Raw genomic sequence first — 20,928 nt, forward strand, 5'->3', positions numbered from 1 at the left:
GAACTGCTGGCAATCGGCAGAATTAGCCTGCAATACTGCATTCTAACCACTGCGCCACCCCAGCTCTAAATATAAGCTGCACAGAAAGGCAATATTGATTTTCTACTGCAAAATGTTGCTAATGGTCTTCTGAGATCCTTATTTTCACACAAATCCCTTTGTCACATAAAGGTGCTATTTGTAATATGCAGGATGATGAAAATAAAAACCCCAAATAATATATTTCAGTATTAGGCCACATGATTTATTCAGTAGTGTTTATGCTTCCAAATTACAATTTATGTCTATCCATGTAAGACTACAAAAGTTACCATTAGAATTGTCTGTGCTTATAAAATATCAACATTTCTTTGTTTTAATGTTATATATTCATTAACACCAGTCTGCAACAAGTTACATAGAATCATAGGCACTTCAAAGGCTTTAAAAGACATTTACTTTAAATGCTTAAAAAAAAGAACAAAGGATTCAGATTCATTTTGAATTCCATCTCGTACCTTCAAATTGAAATTAATAAAAAAAAAGTGGCCAAATAAATTTTGCAGCAACTCCTTGCAATACTGTTAAGAGTCTTTGGGTTTATGTAGGCTTGTCAGTAGCTTGCTGAAAGATCTCCTATAAAGATTTGTTTTGTAAAGGGAAGTTGTAGTAGTCCAATTTTACACATTTGCCGCTTTAAATTTCAATCAAGCTACAGAAACCATTGAGAAACAAACGGGGTAAAATGTACTTTCTGACAATAAAATTTATACAAAATGGAGGTTAAGGTTTACATAGCTGAAAAAATACATTTACACTAAGTGTTACATTATCTGAATTATATGAACACAAATTGCACTAGGACAACTACAAAAAGTCATTTTATTTTTAATTTTGGAGAACAGATAAATTAATGAAATAAAAACTAACTTGTGAGAGTCATCAGACATGCTGACAAAATTAAACAACTTCCATTGAACCATCAGATAAAACAATCATTTCCACTTATGCATAATTTTTTGTAAATAATTCGGTGAACATCAACGGCTATATAAAATCATACGTTGCCACTGCTATTCACAGAATACTGCAAAATGTTAAGATTTTATTTTACATTTTTTAAAAGGAATACATGAAAAGTTTTAAATACAATGGGATCTCTTTTTTTTTTCTTATCATAAAGGTGCCATAAAGGCTCTTTAATGAGAAAAAAGTTCTTCGTTATTCTAGGCCAAAAAAAAAAAGCTTTATTTAAAAAGTTCAGTGATCTCTGAAATAGAGACACTACGTTTAGAGTTTTATGCATAAAACTCTTTAGTGGGTGCCTTCTGATAGGCAGCGCTGGAGGGTTTACGCTCCCCGAGGTCGTAACTCCCTTCGTCCTTCTTTCTCATGCGGTACACCAAAAGCAAGATAAGGAAGATTGCAAAAAGAAAGCCAATGATTCCACCAGCAATAACCGCTGTAAACAAGAAGAAAAAAAAGTTCCACTGAATTCCATGAAGTTATTTTTAACCGTGCAAAGTCTATCTTTGAGAGAAAATGGGAATTTGATTTTTCATAAGTGCTTTATTGTAACAGCATGACTGACTATAACAACTTAAAATTAACATGTCCTTGGATTCAGTAACTCAGATCATAAAATGGGGATGGGAGGGAGATCACAGTATTTTCTGGAGAGAACAGTATCTAATGTTTCTTGACAGCTCAGTGCTAATCATCATTACTTTTAAGTCCTGCCAAATTCAAAATGATTTATTTTTTGGCGGCTGTATTTAGCATTGCATCCTAAGAAGCAACATTAAAGCGTGTGTTTGAATCTCATACTTGAGATTCTCCTTCTCTTGGCTACAATCCTGCACAGGTAAAGGATATTTACTTTTCCCCCAGGTTGTCACTCAAGATTCCTCTTAGTGTTTTAATATTATCAAGATGTAAGGAAAGGTAGCTTCACTCTATAAAGTAGAAGTCTTATATCTTATGGAGGTTCTCTTATCATCCAGGTCATGGTTGTCCCAAAAGTGCTTTTCTTTTTCAAAAGGCAACTGGGCTTTCTTAGTTTTATTTCTTTTGAAAACATTTTGCTTCTCATCTAAGAAGCTTCTTCAGTTCTAATTGACTGGTGGGGAATGGAACTGTTTATAGATAGCTTTATTGATTAGCCTATAGTCCATATCAAAGCACAAGGTTCAGACACATATCACCAATAAAATCCTATACAAACAATTTAAAATAAGAGTAGGGTAAAATACAATAGTTATAGGATAAGATACAATATAATATTATTACTGGAACCAACTGCCCCCAGAGATAAGGAGAATCCAAGACCTCGGTGCCTTCCGCCGTGCCCTTAAAACTTCTTTTTTCAGCAAGCCGGGCTGGCTTAACACTTTTAAATGTTTTTAACTGGTTTGTCATTGTTTTTTAATTACGGGGCCAAATTTATATATATCTTTTTAATAGTATTTTAATGTTTGTAGTTTATGTTTTTATTTGGCTGTACACCGCCCTGAGTCCTCAGGGAGAAGGGCGGTATATAAATTTGATATAAAATAAAATAAATACATAAATATGTAAAATAGCATAAATTGACATAAAATCTACCCAATCAGTCCCACGTATGCAGATCTCAACTGAACCATTTTGTTTAAGTGCTGTGTTAAATGTTATTTTCAGGTTCTGGCCGCACATAAAGTAAGTTGTTTTGATATGGGGATCCCAATGGGTCATTCATTTGGTATATTGACCAAGGTGTCTCTCACCCCCTTATACAAGCAACAATCAAATAGGATGTGAACCAAGTCTTCTACCGCTGCCGCTCCCCAAATGCAGAGACGTTTATTGTAAGATGTAGAATGGAATCTCCCATATCTGACCATTGTGTCAAGCTGTTCAAATCTCGCTCACCTAAATATCTCCCTAAGATTTTTTGGCAGTTGTAACTTCAATTATTTGTATTTTATGACGACTACAAAGAAAGTCCAGTTGCCTTTTGAGAAAAAAAAGGAAGCACCTTTAGGATAACAGCCTTATCTTGTTGACATAACTTACTTGGGCACAAAAGGAAAAAGGGGGAAATCTATTCAAGTGGGGAAGACACATAGTATAACCTATATAGCAATGGGTTGCAAGAACCCATCAGGAACTGCTTTTTCTTTTTTTGCTTTTTCTAAAACTAAAAATATATTGATGCATGGCCCTTACCTGCCAGAACCTCTGTTCTCTGAAAAAGGTTCTCTGAATGTTTCCGAGTAAATACATCAGTATCTTCAACTGGCTCATTTTGAGCATTTCTGTTTTCTGTATCAGGCTTAAGTATTTTTTTATCAATCTCCTCAGGTGACTGTGAGAAAAACAAGAATACCAAATCAATACAGACAAATAAAACACAGAAACATCCACACACCTACTATTCTGGCTTTACATTTCTACAGTACTGTTTCAAGGCTTGCTACTTGGCACAGGAAAATACATTCCTTTTCTGGAAGCTTCAACTTCTGTCTCAAAACTGTCCTTGCAATTCAGTTTTTTTTTTTTTTTTTTTTACAGATTGTATATAAAATGATTCAAATATATTATTATACGGTTCAATAATATTTCATCTGGTAATCTGAATGTGGCGATTTATTCATTTTCTCTTAAAACGTTCAACATCAGATAGAGTTCTATGGATCGTACTGAGTCAAGGACCATTTGGTTCCTCAGGATACCTGCAATTCCACTTAACCTTGGTCAGATACTGTACTTCCACAGATTCAAAGGTTAACTGTATTTCCATTTTATCAAGACGAAACCACAGCTTGTTTGCTCTCCTCCCATCCATCCCAATACTGTCTCCAGGCACCATTTAGATGTAGTGACTCCAGCAAATTGTTGGAGGAAAGAAAAAAGTAGAGCTGCAGAGAATCTGCATATTGATCACACTATGATTGAGTTCTTGGCTTCAAGCATGAAAAAAAAAGGCAAGACTCAATATAACAGGCAAGAGCTATGAGGCAGAACAAGAGTTCACACCATTACCTTCTGAATAGGACTGAAGGACTGAAGCTGTTATAATAGTAAATCCCTCAAACTTACTGTCATGGCTGTTTCCTAGACAATACACAAGCACCTGATAGGACATTTGCAGATAACTGGGGGATGGCCGGGGTGGTTGAGAGACAACTTTCCTTTGTGTTGTTTGCTCAGGAAAATCTCAGATTTCAGCTTATGCTACTTCGGTAACCATTTAAGCATCAGTAAAGTACACTCTTGGCAAAACAAATGGCCAGGAGCCTTTCTACATTAGATAACTCAGTGGGGATGGCTGACACTTACAACTGCCAAATAATCTAGGATATCATATTTGGTATATCTAAAAGCAGCTTAGAAGCAGTATTTGCATTGCTTCTGCTCATTCCCTAGCTTAAGTAATCGTCCTGGAGAAGCAACTTTCTTTTTGTCACTGAGGAGTCCAGCAACCAGATGTAAATGTACCCAATTTGCATAATAATCATTTTTCTAGTTTCTTATTCAAAACTATGCTGTGCCATAAAATCATTTTTCAGAATTGAGGGATCCAATTTACACATGTACATCAGTGGTGGGATTCAGCCGGTTCTGTTTGGATCGCGTGTACCAGTAGCGGCGACTGCAGGAAGCTCTGCCCACCTGCCCGGACGTAATGTGCGACTACTGTGCATGCGCAGAGGTGGCGCGTGCACTCACATTTGTGAACCGGTAGGGAAGGTAAGTGAATCCCACCTCTGATGTACGTGTGCACACAGACAGATTAATAATCATAAGTTCATATACGGAAGGAATCAAACTTCCCAAATCCCTCCAGAAATCCACATGAGTGCAATCCTACCACAGAGTAAGGATAAAAGTAGAAGTGGGCAACCTGTGTTCTCAAGCATGCAGCTTCTGAATTCCATTACTGTAGCCCTCTGAAACCTCTCTAACCATGACTGTTTAAAACTGAGTTACCTATCATTTTCTAGGTGGGAAACAAAAGAAGACTATAATTCTAGCTTTTAAAAAGGCACATCACAGTTTAAAAATAACATAACATTTCTAAAACATCTCCCTGTCCCAATCACATCTACATACATTATATAGTTTCACTCACTCTGGAAGTGTAAGTCCATCCTCCAACACATAACAAAAGCAGGTATTGGTTATTAAAAGATTATCCATTCCTTTAACCCATTCCTGATTTAAAATATACAATTGAGCAAAGCAAGAATTAAGTGCCTCTGTTTTCCTTCTTAGTACTTCTTTTTTGCAATTATAAGACTGGAAACCCTACTTTCTATCTTTTTGCCTATAGGTATGTTGAATTTGCCCATGTAAATGATAGCATAGCCAAATTTGGCTGATCTTGAAAAGTTAGGGATGGTCAGACCAAAATTGTACTTTGTGGAGAAAACACCAAGAAATTCCAGGATCATAAATTAGACTGAGAAGTTGAAAAAATATCCTGGAAAAGAGCAACGATAAACCACTTCCTTAGCAAAAAAACAAAAACCATGTTTCTTTAAAGATATCTGAAATTGAACTTGACAAAGGAGACTTTACATGTATATTGAACTGGACACAAGCATTTTGAAGCTTTAGAGTTAAAGATTCTTCACTAGAACAATCTGGTTCTGGAAAGAAAATGTCTAAACTAATGTGGGCTCCCTATTCCTAAATGGAGAAAAATACTTTTTTAAAAAACAATTCCATATGTTCTTCTATGCTTTCCATTAAAACCCTTTTCCTCTTTGCAACCAAGTTTTCAGCAAGAGAGATATAAATAACTGAAAACAGTATTGTGTGCTTAATATGACATTTTATAAAGCTGATAGAGCTATGCAAATTGTTAAAGTTAAGTGTTTTGGACTATGGGTATATTCCAAAATAACACCTTTTTGTATTGTTATAGCAGTGACATAAACTTCTGAAATACAGTCATGTGAAAAAGTACACTCCATTGAAATTTTGACTTTTTCAACATATTTCACCATACAAATATTTGACATTCAATTCAACAATATTGACAAATGAAGGGGATATAACAAGGATCATGATTATTTACATGATTTAATTTAAATAAATATAGATGCAAATTTCACATGTGGAAAAAGTAAGTACACTCCTATATTTATGACATCTCAAATAATTACATTTAGGATCAGGTGCTAATGATTAGAACATTGTGACAGATAATCTGGGAAGAACTTATGTAATTTAAAAATCTGACATTTGAGTTTGCTCTTCCTGTTGAAGTGTATGACATCACCATGCTTAGATCAAAAGAGCTGTCTGAGACCTTCCGAAAGATTATAGATGCCTATGAATCTGGGAAGAGATTAAAAAGGTTGCCAAAAAACTGGACATAAATCATTCCACTGCCTGGAAAATCATCTACAAATGGAGATTTTAAAGAGCTGCCAACTTGGCTGTTCCAGAAAGTTCAGCCTTAGAGCAGAATGCAAGTTGTTGAAAGAAGTAGTTAAGAACTCCAACATTTTGTCACATGACCTACAGTTTGCTTTCCCCACTATTGATGTCAAAGTACATGATTCTACCATTAAAAAGCAGCTATGCAAATTAGATTTACATGGCAGATGTGCAAGCAGGAACCCTTTGCTATCCAAAAAGACTATCAGGGAAAGACTAAAATTTGATGGTAGAAATGTTATGGTTTGGGATTGCCTTGCTGCATGAGGCCTGGGCAGCTCCTCACAGAATTCACTATGGATTCTTCATTGTACCAAAAAGTTCTTGAGGATAACATGAAACCATCTGTCAGAAGATTGATGCTCAGCTGCAAGTAGATCTTGCAACATGACAATGACCCTAAACAATTCACCAAGGAATGGCTGAAAAAAGGAAATTGAGGTTTGTGGAATGGCTAAGTCAAAGCCCGCATCTAAATCCCATCCAGATGTTGTAGGGTGATTTGACACAGGTTGTGCATGCAGGAAACCCCTCAAACATTACACAACTGAAAAAAAATTCTGCAATGGAGGAGTGGGGGAAATTATTTGTACTTTATCTCTGAGACTGGTAGACAATTATAGTATAAGAAACACATATTATGGTTGGTTCTGCCAAAGAGAGTACTACCAGGTATTAAAGGCAAGGTTATAGTTATTTTTTTCACAGGAGGAAATGGTGTAGTTTTGAATTAATGATTGCATAGTCAATTTTTCAGTTTTTTGCTCAATTAACATCACTTTTATCTTTACATACTGTTTGAAGATAACATATCAATATTTCCAAGTATGTTTTAAAAAAAGAAGGCTTTACATGGGGTGGACTTACTTTTTCATATGACTGTAGCTACATAAATCTGGAGAAAGATACTGCTGTTTTAATTTTTTGAAGAATTGCTTTATGTCAGCTCACATGAAGATTTGCCTCATTTTAATAGGCATGCAGTACTTTTAACAGAGAAGAGAAAGTCCAATAGTCCTCTTAACAGACTGCACTGCTATAATATCAAATACAGTCACCCTTACAACTGACCCACAGCTTTGCACCGAAATCTAGTAAATCTTAAAACATAACCAAGTGGTATCTCTAAAATTTATTACAGTATTTGAAACAACCAAAACTGGAATCTCCTTCTCTTGTACACACCTTTGTTTGTGTAGGTACCTTGGTCTTTGTTTTCGATGTAGTTCTCTCAATCGTAGGAGCATCACTTGTTGGCAGCATCTTTGGAAGCATTCTAGTGGTCGTCACTATTGTGTTTTCTTCTTCCTCTTCTTCTTCATCTCCTAGAGAGTATGAAAAAAGAGATGCAAATTTAGTTTTATACAGTTATTCTTTTTTATTGTTATATGTGCTCTCCTTAAGACTAGTTATAATAAATTTGTTAAAGACGTCATAGTTTTAAGCATTTACAGGTCAAATCCAAGACATTCAGAGATGCATTTTTTTCCCAGAACAATCTCTAAGGACACTTAGGAGAAAAGGTAGAAATACATTTCAGATCTCTAGCAGAATGAAAATTTCAATCCATGTTTTCCAGACTCAACTGAAAGTAATGAAAACAATTAGTTTCCTGAACAGAAGAGTTTCATGATCTTAAAAGAAATTACAAGCAAGTCAACTCAGCAAGTTTTTGTAAGTAATAAATTCCAACAAATGACCACTGACACTAAACGGTCTTGCTTCTTATGATGATTATTTCCACCTATGAATAGCTTGACAACCAATTTCATCTGGTGACACAGAAAAGGTAGATATGGAAAAAGGCAGATGAGACATAGCAGTAATTTAAGGAGTTGTGTTGTTTTAAATAGGGCTGTGTAAACAATTTTATGCTAGATGTTAATTTTAGAAAATTCTGGATCACAGCACATTTGATTATGTGTTACAAGCAAATCTTTAAAAAGGCCTTTGCAAGAGAAATCTAAGCATTATATAGACCAGATGTCGGGAACCTGCAAGCCTCTGGATATAACCAAAGATGATAGATGATAGAAAATGTTTAGCAACATCTGGAAAAGTACTGATTTCTCATACCTGATTTAAACCAGCAAACAAAATGACACATGAAAGCCAGAGTTAAAACCACTTAAACAAAACAAAATATTTTTCCTCTTTCATCAGCTCTGGAGGTCACAAGAAAAGGAGTCCCTTTTCTTAAAACTGCTTAAAACATAATTCTTTTGCTTTTAGTGTTTTTTAAAGCATTAACTCCATTTTGTTGCACTGGGTTGTTAAGACTTCTGCTTGACTTTCATATGATTTTAGTAAGAGGAATTGTGTTAATGTAACTAGCAAAGAGCATTGCAGCATAGGATGTGATAATGGTGATAATCTAACCAGTGATGGGTTTCAAAATTTTTTACTACCGATTCTATGGGTGTGGCTTGGTGGGCGAGGCATGGCTTGGTGGGCGTGGCTTGGCTTGATGGGCGTGGTTTGGTGGGCGTGGCAGGGGAAGGATACTGTAAAATCTCCATTCCCACCCCACTCCAGGGGAAGGATACTGTAAAATCTCCATTCCCACCCCAATCCAGGGAAGGATACTGCAAAATCCCCATTTCCTCCTGATCAGCTGGGACTTGGGAGGCAGAGAATAGATGGGGACGGGGCCAGTCAGAATTTTTACTACCGGTTCTCCGAACTACTCAAAATTTTCGCTACCGGTTCTCCAGAACTGGTCAGAACCTGCTGAAACCCACCTTTGTATCTAACTTGAGCTTTATAAAGAAACGTGGAGTGTACATTTTTAAATAATAAAAGCAAAAAACAAATCTTCAGAACCAATCCATAATGACTTGGCTTCTTTTCTACTATTTTCAAAATAAAATAAATGCTAATAACCATCTTCAAAACATCACTTGTTAGGCAAAGACTTTGATTTTATACAGTATAAGGCATATCTTTGAACTTCAATTTCAGAAAATACCTTTGCTCAGTCAGAGGCTATCATTATCTATTTAGGGTAAAGAAACCTAAGAAATGAAGAAATTTCCTGTGTTTCCCCAAAAATAAGATTGGGTCGTATATTTTTTTTGCCACCAAAAAAGGCACCAGGTCATATTTTCATGGGGGTGGGGTGGGGAGATGTCGTCCACTGACTCACCTCACTTGCGCGCATCATCCCCAGCCTCTTTTCCATTGTCAGAAGCCTTCAGGAACTTCTTCTGCAGCTGGCAAGGCTTTCCTGAAGGTATCTGCAGCTGATAACTGAGCTCCGGATTGATCTGGAGCTCTATTATCGGCTACAGAGACTTTCAGAAAAGCCTGGCCGGCCATGCCAGTGAAATGGGCCGGCAGGGCAGGTGCAGGTGCGAGGCCTGGCTACAATTGTCCAAAAGTAAGTAAACTCCACCCCCATCTCCACCCTAGCTTAATTTTTATCCGTGCACCCTGGAGTGGGCAGTCTTAATTGGGGCTTATTTTGGGAGGTAGGGCTTATATTGGGCGCATGTGTAAAACTCAAGCTAGGACTTACTTTCAGGGTAGGTCCTATTTTTTGGAGAAACACAGTATTAGTGGATTTAAAGAAACCTCATTGGTCAAACCCTTCAATTTTAAACCTCAGTATTGTTTAGCTTTCCCTTCGCCTTATTATGGCAATTTTTTGATGTTATACTGTTATTTACACATGACAACATGAGACGACAACATGACAACTTTCAATATACAATGATTTATTCTTATATAGTTGGATTGTTTCCATAAGCAATACTTGTTTTGGTTATACTAGCAGATTTGGGCTGCAAAATCGACATGACTACTAGATAACAGCAAATAGCTAGGGAAAACATGTAGCTGCCATCTACTGGTCATTTGGATTTTGGCAGCCCAGATCTGACACACGGTAGTAAGTCCAATTTCAAGAATGCTGTGGTATTTTAAAAACTAATAGGTATAAAATTAGGGTTTGTAGCTTTTGATTCATTTCAAGATATGCACAGAAGTAAGTGCCAACAAGAAGGATTTGTGTTTTTTTAAAAGACAATAATTTGAATATATGAGGGTCATCTGAATGAAAAACTCAAATCCATTATATAGGTGTTAGCTGAGCAACAACTTTTATTTTTTCAAGTTTCTATAGGTTGAATCTAATCTAAAATTAGATTTCTATAGGTTGAATCTAATCTAAAATTAGATTCTCTCTTCTGCCTCTACCCATTGCCTGTCTGTCTATCTATATCCCACCTATTTTTACAAATAACTCAAGGCAGTGAATATACCCAACACCTTCCTACTCCTATTTTCTCCACAACAACAACCCTGTGAGGTAGGTTCGGCTGAGAGAGAGTACCTAGCTGGCTTTGGGCCAGTCACAAATCCTCTTTAGCCCTCACTTCTGTGAATTCATATTATCTGAACCCATGAACACAGCTTCTTTCCCAAAATCCATTCCATGGTTCCATATAATTTCATCCAATGGGCCAGTAAAATCATTCTTATAAAACAGACATTTTTTTTTAAAAAAAAATGCATCTCATGTAAACAGCATCACTGTTAGGCTGCATGGCACTTGTGATATCAGATTACAAGAGTGGAATCAAACTTATTCACAGAAGCTTTTAGAGCAGTGGTTCTCAACCTGTGGGTCACGACCCCTTTGGGGGTCGAATGACCCTTTCACAGGGGTCGCCTAAGACCATCGGAAAACAGTTATTTTCAATGGTTTTAGGAATAATTTTATGGTTGGGGGTCACCACAACGTGAGGAACTGTATTAAAGGATCGCGGTATTAGGAAGGTTGAGAACCACTGTTTTAAGAGTGACCTTCAGCCAATCATTCTCTCTCAATTTAACTTAGGTCACAGGACTGTTGTTGAGGGAAAATAGATGTAGGAAGGAATATACACATGCTATCTATGTTCCAGATTATACTTCTAATCAGTGGTGGGTTTCAACATCTTTTACTACCAGTTCTGTGGGTGTGGCTTGGTGGGCGTGGCATGGCATGGCTTGGTGGGCATGGCAGGGGAAGGATACTGTAAAATCCCCATTTCCTCCCGATCAGCTTGTTCTTGGGAGGCAGAGAATAGATGGGGACGGGGCCAGTCAGAATTTTTACTACCGGTTCTCTGAACTATTCAAAATTTTCACTACCGGTTCTCCAGAACTGGTCAGAACCCGCTGAAACCCACCTCTGCTTCTAATTAATACATAAACACACACACACACACACACACACACACACACACACAAACATCCCTATACACACATATGATGCTTTCTGAATTTTCTACAGTCTATGAATTAGGTACATTCTGTACATATTGAGTAAATGTTGCCTCACATATTACAGTCCGTTAGGAAGACATAAATACCAGCCATGATGATACATACAGAGAACATAGAAAGCTGTGCATTACTGAGTTGGATTACTGCTCTGTCTAGTCATTGCCATCTGCTTTGACAGCTCATACTTCACTCCTCTCTAAACCCAACAGCTGGAAGAGAAAGCCAGACAAAGGTTGTTTTGCTGTCTAGGTCTTAAAGTAACTATTGGGTACACAGCAAACCCGCACAGGAGTCTGTATCTCTTGTCTCCCAAATCTGGTTGGAAGAAGTAAAAACACATTGCAGGTAGTTCTCGACTTACGAGAAAATTTCTCTTGCTAAGCAACAGTTGTTAAATGAGTTTTGCCTCCATTTACAACCTTTTATGCCACAGTTGTTAAGCAGATCACTGCAGTTGTTAAGTGAATCATGCTGTTCTGACCCAAACATGACAAACCCTCTGAAGTTAACTCAAAGATTCCTTTATTAGGAGTGCCAGCAGCCCCAGCAAAAAGTTTCTCTCTCACCGCAGGCTAACAAGTCCATCTGGCTGGGAGATGAATGCCAAATCTATTCATCTCCGCCCCCTGCCTTTTATCCCCAGAGCTAGGGTGGGGCTTCACTAACAGCAGTGGCTCTTCCTTCCCAAGGATCAGCCCACAGATTTCCACTGCTCTCCTCTCCTCTGCCTTCTGCACATCAGGCACTGGACCCAGCTGTTCCTCCTCTTCGTCATCAGCCACCTCCAGACCTGGGGGATGTTCACTCTCTATCTGAGGACTGATGGACGGCCCAGACTCTGACTCTGCCTCTGTCTCTGCCAGCTCCATTATTCCCTCTTCCCCGTCAGAGTTCTCAGGTTGCCTTGATGCTGACCCTGACCCCTACGCGTCCTCCTCCTCTGATTCGGCTGCTGGAGGGGCCAGTGGTTGACAGGCCATAACACATGCAGTCATTACATGTGGCTTGTACAAAGGGTGATTATATGATTCTGGGACAGTGCAACTGTCATAACTACATGCTAGTTGCCAAGTGGCCTGTATTTTGATTACGTGACCATAGGATGCTGGTCATAAATATGAAAACTGGTCATAAATGGTTTTTTTTTCAGGGCTGTAGTTGGTTGTAAATCAAGGACTAGCTGTAGTTTGCTTTGGTTTTGTGTGTAACCAAGGTTTAGAGCAGCTTTCAGGTGCAAAAATGGGATTCCGACTTGATTTCAATCTGCAGTTCTGCACTGCAGAGTGGTGGGATATTAGGGTGAAGGAGACATTCCTGGCTAATTTCAGACTCAAAAGAAAGATGTGCTTCTTCAGCTCTCCAAAAACTGGCTGTCCTAATGAGAATGGCAAGTGAGATGACCAATCTTTCCTACTGCCTATTATTATTTGAAGAAAAAAAAACTCAAAACCCTAGCGATGCTAAGGATTTAATAAATTCTCTCATGCAACATGTTCTATAATTCATAATCCTTTCTTCTTACAGACTATTGACTTACCAGAGCCTGATCCAGAAATATAATCATCGTCATCGAATGGGTAGACTCCTGATGCTTCTTCAATAGAGCTGTTGTCAAGGTATAAGTCTTTATCAGAGGTCAGTTCTGCTCTCTGGAAATGAGCATAAAACAAATGCATCATTAGTTCACCGCCATATTACAAAAACAACCAAAACAACTTCTGATTTAGAGATGCCCTGGTGCATCAATACTGTATAAGAATGGAGGAAGCAACTGCGACAAAAAGATAGTGGCAAATTATTTTAAAATATCAACTTTTAAAATGGAACGGTGCCATGAGACTATAAATCACAGTCAGTGTTGAAACGGATTTACCAAACAGTTAGACAAGAGAAATGGAGGATTCATTAACTGTCATCTTTGAGCTTAATGAATTTGTTGAAGCGTAAAGTTTGTATTTCTTTGGCTCAAGAGGGCATTAAAAGTTACATTAAAAATTAAAATGACCCTAGCTCCTCCGTCTCTTTGGATATCTGTGCATCATAACCTCCAGGAGAATATTCCCAATGCTGCAAATTGTTAGTTGCTGACATGATCCACGTATTAGAAAAAAAGAGATGAGAGATCTCTTTATTTTCCTTTTAGGTGACAATTCACAGATAAATGAGTAAAAGCGGTAAAGGTTCCCCTCACACATATGTGCTAGTTGTTCCCAACTTTAGGTGGCGGCGCTCATCTCCGTTTCAAAGCCGAAGAGCCAGCACTGTCTGAAGACGTCTCCATGGTCATATGGCCGGCATGACTAAACACCAAAGGCGCACGGAACCCTGTTACCTTCCCAACATAGGTGGTTCCTATTTTTCTACTTGCATTTTTTACCTGCTTTCGAACTGCTAGGTTGGCAGAAGCTAGGACAAGTAACGGGAGCTCACCCCATTACGCGGCACTAGGGATTCGAACCACTGAACTGTCGACCTTTTGATTGACAAGCTCAGCGTCTTAGCCACTGAGCAGTGTGGACAAGCAAAAATCTAGGGTTAAGGTTTTCAGTTTAGGGCTCCAGGCTCCAGAAGAAGATATCCTAGTCTATCAAGCTTCAGCTGTACCAACATGGGGGCAAGAAGGCACTGTTCGTTTCAAGATCAGGATAAACCAAGCTTTTTTACAGCTGTTCAAGAAAACAGGTGTTTGTTGATCCCAGTTACAGATAACTGGGGTGGATTATCTCTGGCTAATATTTCGTCTGCCATTCCAATCATGTGACTAACAAAATAAAAAGGTAAATGTGTGTATGCACAAACACACAGATATGCAGCCCACCATTCATTACAACTAATGTAATATTAGGAGTCATAGGCAAGCTTTCCAAAACAGGCACGCTCCTAATAAGAATTCTCTTTGAACCCTTTTAAAGGGGAAGAACACTTCCAAGACTACCAGATGGTAAACATTGTTCTGTCTCTTTGATAAAAGACATGAAAAGCTGCTGCTCTTGAATGCAAATAATTGATGACTTAAGTGAAGTTTATTCATATTACTTTCAAGTTTAATGTGTAAAAGTGTGCAAAAATATGATCTTAAAAAGCTTAAATCAAGGCAAATATGTTTACTATACAATATGAGACGTAACTTAGAAGTAAAAGTGTGCAACAAGTATGTTTTTAAAAAGCTTAAATCAAGGTAAATATGCTTACTATGCAATATGATACGTAACGTAGAAGAAAAATCCAGCAAAATTTAGTAGGATTTACTTCCAGAACAGTTTGTATAGGTTTCCTTCTGAAGATTTAGCATTAGACTCATAAAAAAGCTGCAGAAACTCTGTTCAGCACACTTAATCATGGATTGCATTCCCATCCAGCAGTTATTATCCCACTTACACTGATATTCTTAGAGTATAAATGCTGAAAAATCCTCTGACCTAAATTCTTCACATATTATAAGGCAATGATCTTTGGTGCCCCGTTGAATATTGAATAAACAAGAATAAATCTAAATGGATGTGCAATAGATTAGTGCCTACTAAGCACTAAATACAGGTTGCTTCATCTCAAATATCTGCTGAATGCAGACATCCAGAAATAGCTACCCTATTACAAGACATCAACACATTTCAAAATGTATTTCTACTGAAAATATTTCCTGTTAGACCTATATTCAATGATACTCTCTGGTGTTAAGAAGAATAAAGTTTATAGGATGGCAATTGCTTCCCTTCCCTGTTCAGCTAACATATTTAAGTAAATAGAAGTATTCTAATATTCATTTCATAATAACTAGAGAAGAAATACGGCAAAGCAAATATAAAAAAATACTTATTCTGTCATAACAGTATTCATTTATCTACATAATAGATTCATAGCTATTTCTATGATATCTAATTCAATAAAAGATTTAGAGATATAAGAATTCTCAAAATCCTTGTAGAGATTATAACTCTCAGGATGCTTTTTGATATGAAATGCTGAGATAAAGTATTCCCTGAAATGATTTTCCATTCCTGTTCACTTTCACTACTTCTTCTTACTTGATATTTGTATAATATATATAGTGTATCTTCAGAATTATAGCAAAATATTAATGCATTTAAAACATTTTGCTAAGAATATCAATAGTTTTGATAGCATTTCATTTCTAAATAGATCTATTTAAAAGTCTGTGTAAATGTACAAATAATGGCACTGTAAGCCATACACACTTTTCTGTCATTGAGCGTCTCAAATTCTTCAGGGTCAGGAGAGTAACATTTAATAAAGGATCAAGGAAGAATCTGCCTCAGGACTCAATAAGTTTTATTAAGCATTCTTTCTACAATGAAGTTTTCAGTGACATAGAATATCAACCTGAAATATTCCCAAATATTCCTGTCAATGCACAAAAAAAGGTTGCCTATTTATAGACATTATCATTCCCCATGATGGTACCCTATGGATTCCTAGCATTTCCAGCAATTGCTAGCTAAAGGAAGATGAATAGAGCCCCACAAACCTGGGAGGTCATATTAGTTCAAGGAAACTGAATTTATCCATTGCTTCAGTAAAGGCTAGAAGGAATGCAGTATTTATTAGGAATTCAGTTCTATGCAGAATGTGTATGTGCATCTATTTTTTTCATCCAGTAAAAAAAGATGAAGACTTTCTCAAGATGAGTTGATTCCTAATGACTACATGAGAAAGGTCCATGATTTTTTTTTCCCTTGGCAACAGCAAAGAGTGGTTTGCCATTCGTTGCTACAAGAACTGTGCTCTCTGTGAAACTATCTAAAAGCTCTAAATGCAATATCCATTAGGGCCGGCCTTTCTGTAATATTTGTTATAGTTACTGTAGTTTTATTGATTTACTGTCAAAACCAAGAAACGAGCAAAATGACAAAGATTGTGTATGAAAGGAATGCATTGAAAACACAGGTCTATTCATTATCATAGCATTAAATAGCTTATATGGGTATCTTGGTCAACATAAATGTTATGCTACAATAAACAGGAGTCACGATTGGGGGGGGGGATTAGCAAGCTTTCTTGGAATTTCAGATGACCTGGTAGCTAAAATGAGAGCATTCACCTCTCAGTGACTATGCTATAGCTTAATAAAGGCATTAATAGGTAGGTTCATCAAGCCATTTACAAAGACAGTGTTTCCCTTAACAGGCAGGGGCAAATTTGGATGGCAGAGCATTAAAATGAACAAGAGCAAGAAGTCTCTTGCGAGCTGGTCAAAGATATTAGACAGATACTTGGCATGGAAGAAAGGTCTTGCAAACAGAACTACCTGGTTCAAGGAAAAGTTGTACCAATGTCATACTGAATATTATTGTCATGGGCCTATTGCTTCAGCTGTCACAAAGCTTCTCAAGGTTAGGTCAGATCAAGTATTGAGCTGATAACCTATGGAATTTTATATGTAGGTCACTAACTACCTTCCATGATGACATCCTTACAACCTGCAAGCGAAACCAAATATGAGCCCAAATTTCAGCAAGGTTTCATGTGAATCTCTACAGCAGGAGTGTAAAACTCAATTTCATTGAGGGCCGCAAAAGGGTTGTGTTTGACCTCAGGGGGCTGATGTCACTCGTGTCAGGGGCGCCTGTGGTGGCCCAAACGCTCTACCAGCAAAAATGTGCTCCCGAGCTCTGTTTTCGACTGCGACAGCCTCCTGCAACCCTCTGCCAGCAAAAATGGAGCCCCAGAGGGGTGCCCGCAGCCTTCCCGAGCTCTGTTTTTGCTGGCAGAGGCACCGCGGGCCGGTCCTTCGCTGTTTCCAGGGAGGCCCTGCGGGGCAGATTCGGCCCCCGGGCCTTGAGTTTGACACCCCTGCATGGGTATCTGCAGGAGCTTGTTGCTTTCATCAGCAGCATCATAGTGTAAGCTCTGCCCCTTTTGAACATACATGTGGCATGACTTGCTTCACAGTGCTATAATGCTACTTTCATCATTAGCCCCTCCTGTTCCCACTCCTCTATGGATGCTGCTACTTTACAGCAATTAAATCAATTTCCAATCTCAGAAACAAATCAGATATATGAATTTGGACTCCCTAGCTTCAAAAGAACTTAGATAATAAAATATCAAATCTTCCCACCAGATACAAGATTCCTTGCTCTAGATATTTTTGGCAATGATTGTTACCGAGTTTGCTGCATTATAGGATAGCTTTTGAGAAATTGTGAACCTTGGTAAAATGACAGCCTTTTGTTGTTCTTTCCAGATATTTGAAAAGAAATACCTAGATATTTAAATACACAAATCAGAAGTTAAATTGCTGATTTTCCAGCCGAGATGACTATGACAGTTCTTTTGGGGAAAGCAATTATTTGGGTTTTATCATAGTTAACAACTATTCTTTCCTCTCCTCGACAGAGAAACAAGGCTTGAAGACTCAATCTCAGCCCAACTTTGTGAGAAGAATTAAGCTGTACCAACAGACAAAAGAACAAAAACAGGTCTATTGATCAGCTCTAGGTGATGAAACTCATGAACCATGATTTGCTTCACAGAATTAATTTAAAGCTGAAAAGAGAAGAGCATGACATGTCCTGGTTTCACCCTCTGAATGGAGAGTAAGCATGCCAGACAAATCTTATTGCATTCTTTGACAAAGTGACAGAATTAGTAGACCAGCGAAATGCTGTGGACATAGTATACTTAGATTTCAGTAAGGCATTTGACAAAGTAGACTGCAACCTACTATTTGATATGATAGACAAATGTGAGTTAGACAGCATCACCACAAGATGGATTTGTAACTGTCTGACCAACTGCACTCAACATGTAGTCCTTAATGAAACAGTATCTTCATTGAGGGAAGTATGCAGTTGGGTACCACAAGGCTTTGTCTTAGGCCCAATACTTTTCAATTATCTTCATCAATGATTTAGACAAGGGGATAGAAGGGGGAATTTGCAGATGACACCAAGCTGGCAGGAATACCCAACACTCCAGAAGATAGGCTCAAGATTCAGAAGGATCTTGACAGACTTCAACACCGAGCCCTATCAAACAAAACGAAATTCAGTGGTGACAAAAAGTTCTACATTTAGGCAAGAAAAACCAAATGCACAGGTATAGAATAGGTAGTACCTGGCTCAATAGGAGTAACTGCAAGAGGGATTTGGAGCCCTAGTGGACAATCACTTAAATGTGAGCCAGCAGTGAGCTGCAGCTGCCAAAAAAGCCAACATAGTCCTAGGCTGCATCACCAGAAGGATAGAATCAAGATCATGTGAAGTGTTAATACCACTTTATAATGCCTTGATAAGACCACACTTGGAATATTGCATTCAGTTTTGGTCACCATGATATAAAAAGGAAGTTGAGACTCTAGAAAGAGTGCAGAAAAGAGCAACAAAGATGATTATGGGACTGGAGGTTAAAACATACAAAGAACAATTGCAAGAATTGGGTATGTCTAATTTAATGGAAAAAAAGGACTAGAGGTGACATGATAGCAGTGTTCCAATATTTAAGGGGCTGCCACAAAGAAGATGGGGGCCAACCTATTCTCCAAAGCAATAGAAGTCAGGACAAGAAGCAATGGATGGAAACTAATCAGGGAGTGAACCAACCTACAACTAAGGAGAAATTTCCTGACAGTTAAAAAAATCAGTGGAATGACTTGCCTCTAGAAATTGTGAGTGTGCCAACACTGGAGTTCTTAAGAAGAGATTGGACAACCAATTGTCTGAAATGGTATAGGATTATCACAAAAATTGTTGTATGATGCCTGAAAATAAGCATCTTCAAAAACATTCTGTTTTCTTCTCTTTCTTCTTTCTTTTCTCTTTCTCTCGTCAAAGATATGAGATATGTTTAACAGTTCAGATCATGTTTATATACTTTGATAGATGACCTTACTTTCAAGAATCTCTTTCATCCCACTATGCAGCATTTTAATGTAATTTCAGATGTTTGCAACTTTTTTATAAAGTGGCTTTTTAAAAGACTTAGAATGAAAGTTTACAGCTCTTGCTGTATCACTATTTATACAGCCCCAGGAACATATCCATCATCAGATACACAATATGTGAATTATTGCTGTTACTTCCTCCACATTATATAGTAACTATGAAAACAATCCAATCAATACAATACTAGCAGAATTTTGATCTTGAGATCTGGAGTTTTTATTGCCATAGGCCAGTTATAGCTAACCTTTTTGCCATCGCGTGCCAGGAGAGGGGGGGCGGGGGAGGGTCACACGCGCACGTGCCCCACCCACTCCCGCTCCTGGCACATGATGGCCTGGTAGGCCCGTTTTTCTTTCTTACCTGGTTCCAGATCCTCTCTATGCATCTGGGAAGGGCAAAAACAGCCTTTCCCACTCCCTTGTGGAGGCTGAAAGGGCCCATTTCCCAACTCTCGGTGGGACAGGAAGTGACATTTTTTGCTATCCCCAGCCTCCAGAACCTCTCTAGGAGTCTCTAGGAGCCTCTCTAGGAGTCTCTGGAGGCTGGGGACAGGAAAAAACGTCACTTCCTGTCACACCAGGAGTTGAGAAATGGGCCCTTTCACCCTCCATAGGGCCTCCAAGGGAGTGGGAAAGGCTGTTTTCGCCCTTTCCAGATGCATAGAGAGGATCTGGAGCCAGGTAAGAAAGAAAAACGGGCCTTCCCCACCCCCCCAGGCCCTCTAGAGGCAGGAAACAGCCTGTTTCCCTACTCCTGGTGGGCCCAGAAGGCCCGAAAATCAGCTGGCCGGTGCGCGCATGCACCCCAGAGCTGAGCTGGCGTGCCCACTAATATGGCTCCGCGTGCCACCTGTGGCACGCGTGCCATAGGTTCGCCATCACGGCCATAGGCAAACACCAGATTCGTAAACTAATGCTTTTGTGTGTACAAGTATGAATGGTAAATATTGGTTGACACTTACATAAGGAAGGCTCTGCAAGTATCCTTCATTAATTGCTTCCAAACATGTAAGAATACAACATCCCCATCCCCCATAGCAAAACTGTTTGTTATTCCCATACTTGTGGACCAACAAATATCCCCATTGGCTGGAGGTCTTCAATGACTGGCTAAAGACAAAAAGTGTAGTCACCCAGTGTGTGTGCTATACTGCCATTGTCAGCCCCGCAATTTTCTTGAGTGCTCCATCTAAAAGATATTTACATTTCTGACTTCCACAACACAGAAGTCTTCCCCTTCCGAGTTGGTAATGATACTTTGACTTAAAGTACTTTTGTTGGACATAGACAGATGACTGCCAATTAACATTAATACTTCGTTCATCTCATTAAATTTGTTACTATCTATT

At 38.4% G+C, this 20,928-nt stretch overlaps 1 protein-coding gene across 2 annotated transcripts in view; it reads right to left on the reverse strand.

The window, feature by feature from the left end:
* Window positions 1–228: 228 nt before the first annotated feature.
* The window catches only part of SDC2 (syndecan 2), an 86,317-nt gene continuing 65,617 nt past the window's right edge, over window positions 229–20,928 (reverse strand). For both annotated transcript variants that reach the window (XM_070940442.1, XM_070940441.1), the window contains exons 2-5: window positions 13,214–13,325; window positions 7,591–7,730; window positions 3,184–3,322; window positions 229–1,441 (exon numbers count right to left, since the gene is read on the reverse strand). In XM_070940442.1, coding sequence (XP_070796543.1) covers window positions 1,278–1,441; window positions 3,184–3,322; window positions 7,591–7,730; window positions 13,214–13,325 — 555 coding nt within the window. In that variant the 3' untranslated portion in view covers window positions 229–1,277. The remainder of the gene's footprint in view (window positions 1,442–3,183; window positions 3,323–7,590; window positions 7,731–13,213; window positions 13,326–20,928) is intronic.

Source organism: Pituophis catenifer, unplaced genomic scaffold, assembly GCF_029215685.1.
Source record: "Pituophis catenifer annectens isolate HBS135680 unplaced genomic scaffold, rPitCat1.0.hap2 SCAF_3, whole genome shotgun sequence".
In the NCBI taxonomy this organism is placed as follows: domain Eukaryota; kingdom Metazoa; phylum Chordata; class Lepidosauria; order Squamata; family Colubridae; genus Pituophis; species Pituophis catenifer.